Genomic DNA, 16,993 nt, shown 5'->3' on the forward strand with positions numbered 1-16,993 from the left:
GCCGCAGGAGGTTACAGGGCTGATAAGGATCGGATCTGTGTTTACAGTGTATATTTCATTACGAGGCCTCCTGTTTACAGCAAACGAGCCCGGGTGGGTCCCGTATTTACCCCACGGCTGGGGAAACACGGCAGCTGGGAGCTGGCTTCTTCTCAACAGGATGATACAAAGCAGATCCTATTACTCCCCATTGTGCGCCCGTTGAGAAGCGCCCCAGCTGCGTGGAGATGCAGCGCTCTGCCTGCTAGCGCACAGCAGCCATCCGACGCCCCTTGCCACAGGGATTTCACGGGAAGTCTCGGAGTCTGTCTACCGGGTTTCAAAGAGGGACACGCTACAGCAGCAATACCAGGGCAGGGGGTCTCAAGTGGGGTTTGGACCAGTGCCGCTAAATACACCAGGAGAGCTGCCCTGGTACAGAGACCTCCAGTGTAGGCAGCCCCCAAGAAAAGGATCAGAGCAGACAGCGTCCCTGCTCTGTCTGACTCAAGCCAGCTGGTTAAACCGGACCTGCTAGGTCATTACAGGTTGGGATGTTTTTCATAGGCACCTAACTCCCTTAGGTTTCTAATGCCCATTGACTTTCAGCTCCCTTAGGCGCAATGGAAAAACTGAATCCTCGTGAACCTCAAACCCCAATCAGAACTTTGACAGGTATTCAACCTCAGAACCTGGATCCGGAATTGAATCTGGATCCACATTTTGCCAGTGATTCACCACCGCCCTCCCCACCACCACACACACACACACACACACACACACACTTATAATGTGCCAAAACCCAACTCCTGGATTCCAGTTTTGGATTGTTCGAAATCCAGGCCCAAATTCTGTGACGTGAGTCCCTGTCTAGTTTAACACTTCAATGGGCGAGAGGGGGCAGCTTAGCTATGAGAAAGGGAAAAATCTCACCTCTGGGCCAAGCCCAGGTCATTAGATGCTGACGGTTCATTCAAATGGAAGGGGCCAGAGAGGGGAGAGGTGGGTTAGGAGCAAGGTAGATCGTGGAGTGATTATGGGCAGTTTAGACCACCTGGAAATAGGTGTTTGCGGTATACAGTGCAGCTACGAAATTGCGATGCTTTTTGTTTTCTATATATTTCCCCTTTAAAATTTCTAAGCAGCAGCTATTCTGTTCTGGAAGTGGCTGCAGCTTGTTACCCGATGAGACACACACACACTGTGCTCTCCCCAGAGAGACTTTACTTTTGTTCTTTCTTGCCATTGGTTTTGCCCCTTGATCTAAAAACAGTCATTTGAAGCTAAAAGTTAATACTTTTCCCTCTCTGTTTCTGCAAACTGTGTCAGAACAGGGCACTTCTGTGAGCTGCTCTCCAAAGCTAGTCCACTAAACGCTGGCATGCCATCTTCCCTACTTATCTCAGTGACTCTGATTTATTTGTTCCCCCGATCCTGCCACCTGTCAACTCAGGTGGTCAGCAGACGACACATGCTGGAAGGATTATCAATAATAGTGCCAGTGAAATTTAAATAAACAAACTAACCATTTTCTAAAAATAGATGTCCTCTAAAAGGTGTCACACCAACAGAATGCATGAAGATGTGGTCAGTGCAGGATGTGTAAAGAGGCTCATTCATGTAGGAATCACTGGGTGAAGGTCTCTGGCCTATGTTATGCAGAAGTCAAACTAGATGCTCATAGTGGTCTAGCAAGTCCTAGATATTAAGACTAGGGTCCACCTAACCCAGTGTCCTGTCTTTCCCAGTGGCCAGCACCAGATGCTTGAAGGTCCAAGAAACCCCCTAATGGACAACAGAGGGAGAACCCATTCACATGGGAATTTTTCTTCTTAACCCTCTCAACTAGCATTTGGCTAACATGATGGTTTACATCCCTCGTGCATTTTTATTCTCTCTCGTATAACCATGAAAACATCCATTAACCATGTGCAAATGTCCAGTCCCTATTCTGAATCCTGCTAAGCTCTCAGCCTTGATGACATCTAGTAGCAGGGAGTTCCACAGGCTAATTACACTTTGTGCAGCATTTCCTGGGATCAGTTTTATAGCGGTTGCCTTTTAATTTCATTGAGCGCCCCTGGGATGACAGGCACAACCTACGTCTGACTTTGGCACTCAATGGCTATACCGAATTCTTGCAAATAAAATCTTGAGGCTGCACCACACCCTCACCCTCTACACGCAGATTTTGTCCTGATATCGCTGTGTGAGTTAGAGGTGTGATTTTTTTACTGATCAAGTTATACCAGCACAACCCTTAGAATGAACACAGTTATACCAGGATAAAGGCGGCTAGGGTAGTTTATTTCCCTTCCTCAACAGGAATAGCTATAAGCTGCATGCAAGCACCTTCACACCTGGATAATCCACACGACAGCCAGGTCTACACTTACAATTTGCACCGGACAGGGGTGTGAAAAAACATGCCCACCCCAGAGATGTAGCTCTGTCGAAAAACCCCCTAAATGCAGCTTTGCAGACAAGCGAGCCTTTTGGTCGGCGTAGCTAACACTGTCTGGGGAGGTGATGTTTTTTCTGATACCAGCAGAAAAACCCATTCTGTTAGCTAACGCTGAATCTACCCATGGGGCATAGGCTCTGTAGTGCGGACATGGCCCAAGGGGTGTTTGTACCATTTTAACTACACCGGTGTAGTTAAAACAGCACAACTGCTGTGTGTAGACACGCTCAGTTTCCCTCCTATACTATGAATGAAAGCCTGACAAGCATCTCAGAGCTAGAGCAGGGGGGCCACCTACCTTTCTGGCAGTAGCTGGATGTCCAGCAGCGGTACTCCAGCTGCCCACTGACGCTGGTCTGGACACAGGGCTTCTCCACGTCCAGGATGCCTGGGCACACGTCGGCACACTCCTCCACCTGCTTGTTGCCCACAATGTAGTTGTTCTCCACCGAGTCGAGCAGGAGCAGCCCCCAGTCGATGGTGGAGATGTGGCAGAGCTCCTGGTTGCGCTCAATGCGCACCAAGCCCCGCAGGATATCAGTCAGGCTGTGCAGGCCGATGTCCCTAAGGTGGGGCATCTCGAAGACGACCAGGGCATAGTTGAAGAAGAGGCTGGTGCCCCGGATCACGGACAGGTTGGGGAAGAGGTCACGCAGGCTCTCCAGCCCGTAGACCCGGAAGAGGAGCAGGTACTCGGTGATCATGATGAGGCGGGGGAAACTGAGGCCGCGGAAGTCCTCGGCGGCGGTGGTGAACATGAGGAGGATCTGCAGGTTGCCCTCGATGATGGTGCAGTTCTCCAGCTTCTGCAGCTGGGAGACATCGTTGCGGATGTCCATGCTGCCGCAGACTGGAAGAGAGTAACACAAGGCATGAGCCCTCCTAGCCAGCCCAGGGGTTAGGGCCTTGGCCTAGATTTTGGGGAACCTGCCTTCAATTCCCTGCTCACTTAGACCCAGCTTCTCACCCTTTCATTTCAGGTTGGGTCAACAATAGTTACTACGTCCTTCTGAGCCACTGCGGTGCCACATGGAATATGTAGTTCTAGATCTCTCATGCTTCCATTCTCCCCAAGGGACACTGCTCCCTGATAGGACTGCATCTCCCATGATGCACCACAGTTTCCAGCTGTGGCTGAATTGCCGCAGTGTGTCATGGGAGATGCAGTACAGCGAGGGAGCAGGACCCATAAAGGAACATGAGGGCATGAAGGGCGCAGAACTACAGCACCCATGAAGCACTGCAGTGGCTCTGGTGGCCGTAGCAATTCATGTTGACCCAAAAGAAAACATTTAGACATTTCTAAATGAACACAACTCTCTTTTCTACAAAGTTTTGATATTTTCACTTTTTGTCCTGATTCAGCATGAAAAGAAACCAGTCAAAATCCCAGAATTTCTAACAGGATGGAAATTCTGTTTTACTCTCCGATGCAGCACTCCGATGTGTGCTAGGAAAGCAAAACAGGGACCGTTTTAAAATCGATTTAGTCCAACCCAGCAAATAACTGAATGCAGTCGCAATGAGAATGATGGATAGATAGATGTGTAGATAGATACATACATACAGATGGAGGCAGATAAAGTGAGATAGATAGATAGGCATGTCAACAGAAAAGTAGACAGATAGATACACATGGTGGCAGAGGGTATGTCTACACTGCAATGTAAGCCCAGGGTTAGGGGGACTCAAGGCAGCTGGCCCGTATTAGAGAACCCAGGGCTTGAACATCTACATTGATTCTTAATGGGTTGCTAGATTAGATGGGTTGCCTGTTAGTTACTTCCCCATAGTTTCTCAATGGAAGTTTCCAGCTTCTGCTGGGCTTCCACTGATTGCCTCACCTAGCACTCCACACAGTGGGGAAGGGCTGGTACCTCTGGGAGGGAGGGATGGAAAATCACAGCGACCAAAGGCAGGTGCCCTTTGTAACTTTCCTTCAGGCAGACAAGCCTGCAAGGAGAGAGGGACTGGGCCACCCTAGCACACACTGGGACACTCCTGCCCAGGGGAACCATGTCCACATGTGATGGCAGCTGGATCAGCCAGAAGGACAGACTCCCGGGGAGACAGATGACCCCTATACGTTCCTTCTGCAGGCCGAGGTGCATTGGGAGCTCCAGCCAGGTCAAGATGAGCCCAAACCCCCTGGACAGTGGGAGTTTTGTGCACCAGCTCCCTCCTCTTTGTATCGCGGTAGCATGTAGATGATCCAGCCCCATGGGGCTCTGATCCACCAAGACCAGAGCCCCATTGTGCAAGGTGCTGTGCATATGTGTCATACAGAACATTCCTGTCCTCGGAGAGCTTACAATCTAAAGATACAAGAAAGGCAAAGGAAGGGTGATTATCTCTGGGTTACAAATGGGGGAACACCCATTTAAGTGATTTGCCCAAGATCAGCCAAGCAGCCGGTGGCAGATGGAGTGGAACTCAGCTCTCCTGGGCCTTAGGCCAGTGCTCTAACCAAAGACCAACCTTCTTCCCTAGAGTCTGCTGTTGGCACACCTCTATAATCCAGCCCCACATTTCCCGCCACCCAAACCTTGATGGGTGCAGATGGTCGTAAAATATGACTGCACAGCATGGTGGTAACATATAAGACAGTGTGGATCGGTGGTTAGAGCACCCAGCTAGGACACTGGAGACCTGGATTCTATTCCCAACTCTAATGCTGGGTGATTTTAGACAAGTCACCCTCTCTGCCTCAGTTTCCCCACCTGTCAAATGGGGATAATGATACTGACCTCCATTTTAAAACGCTTTGCAGTCTACTGATAAAGAACAATATGGCAATATTATCATTATATGCTGAATCAAAGGCCCAGGTCCAAAGCCACCTGAATTTTGGAGATAGGTGGGAGTGGTTTGAAATAAAGATCTGAATTTTGTGGTGGTGGCCTATACCTGTACAATGGGCAGAACCAAAGCTCCATGTTGGATCAGAGTGAAAAAGTGCTTTGGTTTATTTCCCCCACCCTGTCCCTGCCCCCAGGGAAATGTTTGGAATGAAAATGAAATTTTTCCAAATTTTGAAACAAAACTTTTTCTTTTCAGTTTGATTCCAATTAAAATTTTAGTCATATTTGTTTTTAAAATGGTCCTTTCATTCCAGCGTTGGCAAAAAACAAGTCATCTTGAATGTAAACCAAATGAGCATTTTCCTTTTGTTTCGTTTCAAAATCTCCCCATGGGAATAATCAAAACTTCCATGGGGGGGGGGCGTTTCCCAGTGGAAAAACATCAGTTTTGACACCACCCACCGAAGAGATTTTTCCATCAGGAGAAAAATGTTGTGGAAACATTTCAGTGGGTTCTACTCCCCTACAAACCACCCTCTCTGCTGGGGCTGCTGTGTACAGTGGTGGGGCTGAGAGCCACTGAACCAAACTGTAAACCCTGCATAGGAGGGAAACCACTTCCAGCCAGGGGGTGCGGCAGCCCCCCTAGTTCCAGCACCCCCGATTACCTGCCTTTCACAGCGCAGCTCCATCTTTAATTAGCACACTGTTCCAACCGCACAGGCTGGAAACTGCCTCATCTGGCTGGTAGCAACCATCCTAGCTCCCTGGCATCTGACTGTCTCATCCCCAAGCACCTCTAATCTCTCTCCCGTGGCTGATATTTACCGAGGGGGTTAGGTAACCTCCTGAGAGGTTATTCTCATTAACCCTCCTCTTCCAAGCCAGCATTGCTAAATAGGTGTGTGTGACACCAGGACACACACAAACACAGCATGTTCTCAACACCCCATGCCCAGAGAACATGCACTTTCTGTCCCACATAGGTATTTCTGATTTGTTGCCCGATGGTTTTATATACACTTTTCCCAAGCAATTAGAGGAAGGGATAAAGCCCCGAGCAGGACATCACGCAATCCTCAATTTGAGGATTTCAGTTCAGTCAACTCCCAGCTCTACCTCAACTCCCCCTGCACGAACCTGGGCTAGGTTCTTGGTGCCTCAGTTCCCTGTTAGGACAATACTTCTGTTTTGTCTTGCTACGTACAGCCCCTAGCGCAACAGGACTCTGGTCTCGGCTGGAGCCTCAGTGGCCTCTCTTAGTGCTCTGATTTTGGAGCCTGCCCTGTACTTGTGACTTTAAAAAAAAACACATCTATTAAAATCACAAGTTGGGATTAACTTTAAGCGCTGGCCTCCAGCACCACGGATAAACCAGCAGGGCCCTTTTACATAAAACAAGGGTAAAACAGAATACGATTTTTAGGAACAGGTTTTGCTGGTCTGCAAACTGTTCAATGCAAATGATTTATTTAGAGTCTAACCATTCACCTTATAGAGAGTCAGATGTTTGAAGTATGTTAAGGTCAGGTTAGCACATTATGACACAGTTATGGATTATGAGAATTATGTACATTAAAAAGATTGAAAAGCAACAAACCCAAACAAACCAGAAATACATTTATTCCCGACAAGCGTCCACCAGGGAGCTAGCCCGCCACAGTTATTCCAGACAACTTCCCCGTGTCCTTTACCCTTCTGAGACCTGTCATGGAGGCCCACTCAGTTTACTGTGTCTTTCGACAGAGCCTTCAGCACCGACGCCCTGTCTGCTCAGAGGGGACAATAGATGACCGAGGGCACTAGGTGCCAATTGCAGAGGCCATCAGTTCTTGTGCAATAGCCTGCCCTCCTCCCCCGGCTGAGATGCCTGTAGACACCAGCCTGGCAGTTGCCCGTGGACATCAAGGACTGAGCCCAGCTGCTAGTGAGGACTGGCCCCGGGACCGGAGCTGGGGGTCCCCTAAGCCCTACCCGACTGTAATACTGGCATCTCCCGTAGATGTTCCTTTGCTGAAAGAAGCTGCCTGAAGCCTCTCCTGCTCAGAACAGGCCAACATCCAACTCTGCAGGCCCCTAAGTGTGTCCGGCTGCTGGCCAGGAAATTCGCTGAGGGTCTGATATTAGAGGCCAGTGGGCAGGGAGCTGCATGCCACCCACCCCATGTCTTCCCACCCTGCAGCTTGACATAGAGCCACCCAGCCTCCCAGCGCAAGCGCCCTGCTGCCCAGCGCTGGGTCGCCAGCTTGACAGAGCCGCGGGGGCATATGGAGACCACACCTCCCAACATGCAATGCTCCATCAAGAACCAAGCTGCAGGGCAGTAGCAATGGCTGGGGGGCTGTCAGGAGACAGCGCTGCACGATGGGCTGCGTCGTCCCCATGGCCAACCGGTCCCTCCTGAGTTACTCAGGAGGTCAAACTCCTCGAGCACCCTTCTGGCCGCAGAAACCTAAGCCGCTCCCCGTTCACACCGCAAGTGAAACCTGAGGCTGAGTTATGATCAAGAGAACAGTTTTTAGGGCAGCCTGCTTTCCAGCACAAAATTTACTGTCAACACCAAAAATCAAACACAGTGAACTTGGCTTCAACCCTAAACAGGAAAACTCTTCCAGGGGGAAGTAGCAGCAGCCGAAGCTTCGCCAGGGAGCCGTTCGGGGGAGAGGATGGCTCAGGGAGTTGGGAACTTTGCAACAACTTAAGAAGGGCTTTATTACCCGTGCATGCCCCGAGTCCTATGCTCTGCCAGCTCCTGGAAGGGAGCCGCCTCCTGGCTGATGGTTCTTCGTTTCTCCCCTGCCTTGCGTATCGGGATGTCATTTGCACCTGTGCAAAAACCTTCCAGGCCTGCTCCTCTGCCGGCGGCAACCAGCAGCGCCGCAATGGAGCCTTGGCCATTCACGCCAGCAGAGGCGCTGAGCCCGTGCGCCGGGCGGGTGGCATCGCTGGGCCCAGTTTGCACAGATGGAGGCGCCAACCCGAGGTGCGGAGCAATGGCGCAAAGCTGCCGGAGCTCACGTTTCTTTTCACCTTTGCCCCAGTTTGCAGCACCGGGCTATTTCTGCCTTGCACTTCGGGCGCTCCGCCAGCCAACTTCAGCGGGCATCGCCGGTGGCACATGTCACGGCCAGTAGTTTTCCCACCTCCCAGCTCTGTTTAGAGCAAACACGCTTTTCAATGGCAGCTCTGTTATTACTGTGGTCATTCATTAACCCCCTTGCCCTCTGCCAGGGCAGGCAAGACGCTCGAGTTCTCACCCCCGCTTGCCAGCCAGCATGCCGTGTTTTGACTAAATTTCCTTTATTCTTTTAATTGACACTTTGCTTTTCATCCCGCCAACACCGGTTATGCCCTGCGCAGCTTTGAAAAGAGATGCCAGGTGCTTCTATCTGATTCCTCTCTGTTTGTAAATACAAAGGGGTTTCAGGTCCTTTTATTCCCGGACTATAAATCCAGACAACACGTGCCAGGCAGCAGGCGAATTGTCCCTGAAGGTTGTGAGCACCAGATATTTTTATATACTGTAAATTAGGGCCAGGTGACTGCAACATTGCCACTGATTGCATCTCCGTTCCAGGAACTCCCACCCAACACCATCCCCCAGGGAATCGCATTAGTAGGATGACATATAAATGTTCCAGGGTCACCAAGCTAACTCCCAGAGTAACCCACGTCTCTATCGTATCGCTGTGAAACTCGCCAAGGACATTAGAGACGGAGCCTGAACCGAAACTCCAGAGGGAAGATTACAGCTTGACACTAAAGAGGGGCCAGGGCGATCTAGCGGTTAAAATGCTGGCTGACGCGTCAAGAGGTCTAGATTCAATTCCTTACTCTGCTCCTAACTCCCTGTATGCCTAGTCTCTAAAATTACCCGTTATCCTACAGCTGTGTACAGAGTTAGCAAAGCAAGCTCCACAAAATGCAGAGTGATAGAGAATCAGACCTTCAGTTTCCCCACACGTAACTCCAGAGGACAATCATTCCTTTGTCTGTCTGGGCTTTTAGACTATACTCTCTTCAGGGCAGGGACTATCTCTTACAGTGGAAACGTACAGCCCCGACTGCAGTGGGCAGTGATCTCAGCTAGGGCTGTCAGGATATCAATTATAATAATCTTTATTATATATGAGCAAAAGGGGATGGCTCATTTAATGTTTACCTGTCTGTTCATCCTCTCTGAAGCACCTGGCATTGGCCGCTGTCAAAAGACAGGACACTGGGCTTGATGGACCTTTAGGCCATTCTTATAGTGGCCTAGACACTGTGGGAAAGATGGGGTTTCAAACCCCCAAACTGGAGCTACTTCCCATCCGGGGTTTGTAGCAGGCCTTTTACAGTGGTCCGTCTCAGGGTAATGAGTGCAGGGCACGGTCCAAGAGAAGTTTGGATCTGGAGCCAGCGCGGAGATGCAGGATTTTGGTCCATCTTTTTTTCCCCTAGGGGTCACCCAGATCACACAGTGCTTTATCAAGCCACAAAATCAAGTGGCCAGATCCCCAGCTGGAGTCAATGGGTCAGATCCCCAGCTCCACTGACTAATCCATTCGGCCCAACAGTGTCCAAGTCTCCTCCTATTTACACTGACATAAACCAGGAGCGATTCCATCAGACGCTCTCCCTGTTTATGGCGCCGCAGCAGGTCTGTTCACACCAGCACCAGCCAGCTGCTCAGAGTGGGTCGAGCCCCAGAGGTGAGATCCTGGGCCTCTTGACATGAATGGCCAAAATTCCCACACCCCTCTGCACTGGGGATGCCAGATGCCCCCTTGCCAAGTCTGGGCAGCCGTCCCCTCCTTGCTCCCCCCGCCACAAACCACAGCCAGCTGGAAAGGCAGCACATGCAGCCACACCTGATTCACTCCTCTAAGGCCCCGATCCTGCCTCCTCACTCCCACCAAGGGGGCAGAGGACCTGGGGAGAGATGCTCAGAACCCAGCAGCCTTCCCGTGGGGCTGGAGTTGGGAAAAAACACAGCTCCCGTGCAGGGTCACAGAGAAGTGGCGTTCCCCCTGGCAGGGCACCGGCATCTTCCCAATAGTCACACCAGCCGTGGTCTCGACTCAGGTGCTGGCCTTTTAGGCAGACGGGCTCCCAGTAAATATGTAGGTTATAAAAAGCCCCAGCCCCCAAAGCCACGTTCTCTATTACCCAGCAGCCCCCAGCCCCCAGCACGGCATTCCGTGTTCCTAGGCCACTGCTCCGACACAGCATCCTCTCTGGGCTAGTGACACACACATACATCCTTTACAGTAACACTGTTTATTCCTGTTCCACACTCATCCCCCTGAGGCTCTCAAAGGGCTTCCCACCCTCTCATTATTACTTCAACCTCCCCCCACTGCAAGATGGGTCAGTATCATTCCCCGTTATCATCGTTATTCCCGTTACACAGATGGGGAAACTGAGGCACTGGGAGGGGACAGGACTTGCCAGAGAGGGCACAGAAAAGCCGGACCTAGAAGCCAGGTGTCTAGATTCCCACTGCCCTGATCTCAGCCTGCAGGCCACACTCTAGCAGAGCTCAGGGGTCTTTCCCGGATTGCATTGGCTTCTCTTTCCAGTCCCTATGCCCAGAAATAGCCATTCTCATACCCGCTTGCTCCCCACATCTCCATGGGACATTTTTGGATTTTCTCTGAGCAGCCTCACTTCACGAGCCATTTCATTGCATCGGGCTTAGCGTGAAGAGCAGGGGTTAAATGACTGCCTTTGATCACAGCCCCACTGATGTATTTGTTTTAATTCCTCCAGCCCCCTTAGCTACAATTTTCCACTTTCACGTCTCTTTCCATGACTCTCTGCAAATCTGAATTATTTATTGCCTGAACTCCTGTTTTCCCCACCCCTCAGGATCAACTTCTCATCACCAGTCAAAAGCCCATTAAGAAACCAAATAAGCAGCTACCCGCCCCCAACCCTGCCCAAAAAGCTCCTGCTTGTTCCTTTTTTGCTCCAGAGCCTGGAGGTCTCTGTGTTTTGAAGTCAAATGGCCAGTTTCTCAGGGACACTTTGTTCCATTGCCCTCTCCAGCCTTACCCTGAAAAATGAGGGAATCAGCATTTATTGATGGGGAAAGTCCAGTGTGTTTAGCAACAAAGGACCCTGGAAATTACTAAGCTGTTTCAGAGCAGGGGGCCCATCTACCCCGGTATCCCGTCTCCTACTGTGCCCAGCACAAGCTCCTTCAAAGGAAGGTGCAGAAAGCCCTGTGGTTTTGGGATAATGTAGCTCACACTCAGTCAGTGGGCCACTTTGTTCCCTCCTAGTGGTGGCTGGACCACAGAGGGAGCGTGATGAGCCTGCTGCAGCAGGAGTTCTTTTAGCTCAGGCTGTAGCAGGTCACACATCTTTCGATCCTGAGGTCCCAGATCCAACTCACTGTGCTGACCTGGAGGCCCCATTTTATTAGAGGCTGCACAGACACAATTGTTAGAGATGGTCCCTGCCTCTGAGAGTTCACAATCCAAGTAGAGACCAGCAAATGGACAATGGTTGTCCCCACTTTACAGATGGGGAAACTGAGGCACGGAGCAACACAGTGACTTAACCAAGGTCACACAGAGTCAGTGGCAGAGCTGGGAACTGGCCCCCACTCTCCTGAGTCCCATTATTATTTTGCTATTTGTATTACAGTCACACCTAGAATTAGAGCCCCGTTGTGCTGGGTCCGGCCCGTACACATAGCAAGAGGCCATCCCTCCTCCAGGAAAGCTTACAACCTCAAAAGACACATGTGAGACGGGAAACAGGCACAGAGAACACAAGAACTCGGGGTCACCCAATGAAATTACTAGGCAGCAGGTTTAAAAACTATCAGAAGGAAGTACTTCTTCACCCAACATGTACAACCTGTGGAACTCATTGTCGGGGGATGTTGTAAAAGCCCGGAGCATAACTGGGTTAAAAAAAGAATTAGATAAGTACCTGGAGGATAGGTCCAGCAATGGCTATTAGCCAAGATGATCAGGGGCGCAGCCCCATGCTCTGGGTGTCCCTAAACCTCAGACTGCCAGAAGCTGGGACCAGACGATAGGGGATGGATCACTCGCTAATTGCCCTGTTCTGTTCATTCCCTCTGAAGCACCGAAGACAGACTAGTGGCTAGATGGACCATTGGGTTGACCCAGCATGGCCGCTCTTATGTGACTTGCCCAAGGTCATGGAGCAGGCTAGGTGCAGATCGGAGAACAGGAGCCAGAATCTCTTGGCCACCAGCCTCGTGCTCCATACACTAGCCCCTCACTGCGTCTGCAGTCCCAGCCCGCTGCCTTAAGCCTCGCCTCTGGGTCACCCACCTGTCCCATCCCTCACAGCCTCCACCGGGAGAGACTCTGCTGAGGCTGCGCACCCCCCGCCAGCCAGTCTCGCCTCTCTCGGCAACCCAGGCGCAGACTTTCGAGGCCTGCTAGCCAGGCTGGGGAAACTTACTGCCAGTGGTGGCCAGTGCGGGCACAAGCGGGACGAGGCTGAGCACCAGCAAAGCTATCCCGAGTGGCAGGTGGCAGAGGGATGACGATGCCGCTGTCTCCTTCTTCGCCCCCATGGTCCCTAAACAGAAAATCCCCCGGCCGTTCTCCAAAGCAAGGCAGAAGGCACCACCCCCCCTTCGCCCCCGGCAGCTCCTCTTATGAGGCGGGAAGCAGACGCCACGCAGATCACAGAGCTTGGGAACAGAGGGACCCCAGCGACTCCCACTTCATTCCCAGGGGACCGGCAGGGACAGCGTCACTCCTTGGCCTCCACCGCAACTCGCCTCCATCCACCTCACTCCAGGCTTCAAGGAGAAAGCCCCTGGCTTCCGGGCTCCCCGATTTCCATGCTGCGTGCATAGGACTGGGCGAGGAGCCAGGCAGCACACCTGGGCGCAGACAGCTGGGCGAAGCTGCCTCCTACCCTCCCCAAGTGCAGCCAGGTGAAACTCCAGCCAAGGGGCAGGGCCAAAGCAGTCCCACCTTCGCCTAGGGGCCCTGCCTCCTTTCACCGCTGCCCTGGCTGGGTTGCAGGCAGGGTGATGGCATGGGGGAGCTGCCAGGCTCCGAGCAGGCGCGAGGGGCCTTGGGCCAGGTTCACTTTTGTTTTCGATTGCTACATTCAAAATATTTAGCCTGAAAACTGAACCGAGATGGAGTTGGGCGAGGGGCCAGGAGGGGGGAGCTTGTTTGGGAAATAAGGAGCCAGAGATTGACCAGGCAAGAGAGATTCCCCCAAACGCTCCAGCTAACTGCGAGGCCGGGGTTGCAGCCTGGGAGTCACCACCCATCAACTGCACAACCCCCCAGCAAGTCTCTGGGCCTCAGTTTCCTCAGCTGTAACATGAGCTTCATGATAGCAGGTAGAGGATTGGGGTGCTGTTGCTGGGGGGAACGAGGTGTGACCTTTCATTATGGATCAGCACCCAAATGCCACAGGGTGGGCACAATTGCAGAGAGGCCACTGGACATTTTTTCAAAAACCACAAAATTTCGGGGGAAAATTTCAAGCCAAATGGGATTTTTTTTTCTGCCTCTCATTTCAAACTTCTTGCAGAGAATCCCCCTCTCCTGGGTGAAAGTACCTGCAGAGAGTCTTAGCCAAATAGCCCACACAACCAGCAAACAGCTTGGTACAACTGGACCAGGGGTCCTTTGAACCACTCCTGTTGTATTGGACCCTAGCAGGGCCTGCAATGGCCAGATCTTCTCCTGCCCCAGCCAGCTAGACTGGCTCCTCTCCCCTCACCTCTGTGAAGAGCAGCCGCCTGATCAGGAGCAATGGCTCCTTCCTGCCTCCTTGTCCCCTTCCTAAGCAGCGGAGGTGACAGGCCCTTTGCAATGCAGCACTTACCCCCGTCCTCTTCTTTCTGGGATGCAGGGAGGGGGTACAGTGAGCTCTCAGGCTGGGGCAGGGGTTCTGGAAGGGCAGTGGAGTGGTAGAAAAGCTGGCCTGGTGGGTGGCTGCTGTAATTTGGGGTGATCTCTTTGCACCCGGTCAGTCACCCCACGCTGTGGGATTTAGCCACAGTGGAGTAACATATTCCTGCAGCCTCACCGTGGATCAGGGCGGGGGTGGAGAATCCCTCCAGCATGGATCAAGCAGGGGAACTGTCTACCATAGACCCAGCTTCGACCTCTCTTTTGTTAAAGGCACTTTTAATGGCACGGGCAGTAAATACCTGGCCGCAAATTTTGGGCACATTTGATCTGCACAAATAGGGACTCTGGCTTTCAGCTTAACGAAACAAACCCCCGCTGCTCCGATCAGCTGCTTTGCAAGGAGAAAGAGCCCCAGCTCCCAGGCCTGCCTTTCTCCTGGAGCATAGCAACCTAGGGTTTTTGGCAAACTCAACTGCTTTTCTGAGTCAGTGGTTTCACGGAATGGGCTTTTCCACCGGTCACCTTTCTCCCAGGCGAGAGCAGGCAGATCCACACCCCTGTGCGCTCCGGTCCTGCAGGCTGCGGATTTGCCGCAGGTGATGAAGAAGGGGGGGGGGGGTTAAAACCTCCCTGCATGAGCAAAGTGCTGCACTGACATGCTCTAAATTCCCAAGGCCCCCCTGAGATTATTTTGCATTATAGGACCAGTGCCCATTGCACGGGGCGCTGTGCAGTCAATCAGAAACCTGAGCGGCCGGCTTGGCAACGGTGGCCGCTACCTTCGCCAGCAGCTGCATCCCCGTCCCCCTTCTAGTTCTGCACCCGTTCCCGTGTGGGCAGCCACAGAGGGCGGAGCGCTCACCCACACCAGTTCGCTGCTCCCCAGCCAACGGTTCGGTTTCATCTCCCCAACTGTCCCTGTAAGGCACGGGGAGGCCATAGGTGCCTCTTATCCTCCCTATTGTTCCCGCGGTCTCGGGAGTCTGGACCTTGACCAAAAAACATTGACTGCCCCTGCCTTCAGGGTGCTTAGTCAGCACCTGTTACGTCCCTTTAAGGGACACGCCCTGGCCAGGTGTTGTCTGACCGCTACTCCTTCCTACCCTGGCAGGCCATTAGCCTGCCAGCGCCCTAGGGCAGGGAGAGCCGTGGGGCTCGGTCCTCAACAGCACCAAGCCCAGGGCCAGCACCCCAGAGGGCCCAGTTACCGACCTGCCCGAGAGATCCAGCTGCGGAGACGCTCAGCGCCATGAGCTGAGCTTTAGTGACACCCAGGGGCTGGAGCTGGCTCTGCTTGGATGATTCGAGCCACGGCTGTGGAGCGTGGGTAGGCCAGGCTGGTTCCTGAGCCGGCTTCCCCTTGGGGGTCAGACCCGCATTGCAAAGGCACCCGGAGCAGGCAGGAGCCAGGGGGAGACGCTTGGCACGTTTATTTCTTTAAAAATAAACCAGGCAGAGGGAGAATGACCTGGGCAGATCTTCCCCGGACAGCCGGCAGGGAGGGAGGGGGTCTGGCCCGCCATGCGCCTTAGGCCAGCGTGCAAGTGTTTGTGGGGTGCTGGGGAAGGGGCATCCAGCTGGCTCCCTGGTGCCCCTCAACAGCTGGGTAAAGGCACCTGGCACCGCGTGGCAGCCGTTCGCATGCGGAGCCGCCGTCCATCCCCACCCAGAGTACTGCTGGGGGTCAGTAGGCGGAGCGGAGTGGGGAGGAGAAAACGAGGTGCAGGGGATGGAAAGAGACTCATATTAACCCCACGAGGGCTGAAATAAACAGAGGCCCTAGTGCTTTGGGGGCAAGTGTGGGGGGTACACTTGGATTAACCCCATGAGTTCCGGAACACACCGTCTGAAAGTGAGTGGGATGGGGGGGGGAAATTCCAATTAACCCCACAAGTGCCAGACAGAACAGCCACACCAGGGGGGGTCCTATTGGAAAGCATAAGAGGGGTGCAGAAAATGCACCCTGAAAGGCCCTAATGCTAGGGGTGGGGGGGGACTCTGTTTGAATAAGGATGGGGTAATGAAAGGGTTAATAGCAGGGCTCTCTTCTCCCACCCCCCAATACCTCACCCCACAGGCACGATGACCGGGTGCCAAGATGCTGCGGGCATCGCCCGAGCTTCACCCACTGACACATGTTCCCCTTTCACCAGCTCCATCTGCAGCCCACTCCCCGTCCTCGGGTGTCCGGCTAGAGAGGGACATGGGGCGGGGGTGGGGGGGGTGAAGAGGCAGGATCCCATTTCCAGCCCCCTCCCACTCCCCTCCAACCAAAGTCAATGCCCCTTCCTGCTGTTCGGGTCTCGGCGGATGGAGCCCAGCTGCTGGGGTGTCTGATCTCACAGGGCCGTGAGCACAGGTCCCCCCTTCCCCACCTCTGGGGGCTGCAGCTGCCCCTCCCCAGCTGATGCAGAGGGTGGGGAGGGGGCGGTGGGAGCATGCTGGAGTCTGTGGTTGGGGGGCCAGGTCTCAAGAGCAGCTGCTTCTCTGCCGGCGCAACAGTGTCACCGGGCGGGTGATCTCATCCTCCTGGTCGCTCTCGCAGCCATGCTGGAAAAGGGGGGAGCACCAGAGAGGGTCAGGGAGGTGGATAGGATGGAGGGCACGTGATATAAGTGTACACACCTGCATACAGGTGCACACCCAGGCTCCCATGCACACAGACCCCCCCCATGCACACCCAGGTCCCCCACGCACACACACGGGCCCCCTGGTGCGCTCTCTCACACACACACACACACACACACCCCGGCCCTGCCCTGGCTGCCCCCAGGCAGATCCTGCGCACGGCAGGCAAGGTCTATGCCAGCCCTGGGCACCCAGAAGCAGCAGAAAGGCTGGCACGAAGTGTTTCATTAACTAGCCAGCTGGCCGGCCAGCATCAGCCCTGACTC

At 53.2% G+C, this 16,993-nt stretch overlaps 2 protein-coding genes across 15 annotated transcripts in view; both read right to left on the reverse strand.

Annotated features, from left to right (window-relative positions):
* Positions 1-15,409, reverse strand: part of INSRR (insulin receptor related receptor) — a 41,217-nt gene extending 25,808 nt beyond the window's left edge. For 2 of the 4 annotated variants that reach the window (XM_075122687.1, XM_075122685.1), the window contains exons 1-2: positions 7,962-10,027; positions 2,742-3,293 (exon numbers count right to left, since the gene is read on the reverse strand). In XM_075122687.1, the coding sequence (XP_074978788.1) occupies positions 2,742-3,293; positions 7,962-8,142 (733 nt within the window). In that variant the 5' untranslated portion in view covers positions 8,143-10,027. Of the gene's footprint in view, positions 1-2,741; positions 3,294-7,961; positions 10,029-12,675 lie in introns of those variants that run through there. The other 2 variants (XM_048828419.2, XM_075122686.1) reach the window with 2 other exon arrangements.
* Positions 15,410-15,514: 105 nt separating this feature from the next.
* LOC125625860 (death-associated protein kinase 2) overlaps positions 15,515-16,993 on the reverse strand; it is a 33,988-nt gene continuing 32,509 nt past the window's right edge. For all 11 annotated transcript variants that reach the window (XM_048828427.2, XM_048828423.2, XM_048828431.2 and 8 more), the window contains one exon: positions 15,515-16,649. In XM_048828427.2, the coding sequence (XP_048684384.2) occupies positions 16,569-16,649 (81 nt within the window). In that variant the 3' untranslated portion in view covers positions 15,515-16,568. The remainder of the gene's footprint in view (positions 16,650-16,993) is intronic.

Source organism: Caretta caretta, chromosome 24, assembly GCF_965140235.1.
Source record: "Caretta caretta isolate rCarCar2 chromosome 24, rCarCar1.hap1, whole genome shotgun sequence".
Taxonomy (NCBI): Eukaryota; Metazoa; Chordata; order Testudines; family Cheloniidae; genus Caretta; species Caretta caretta.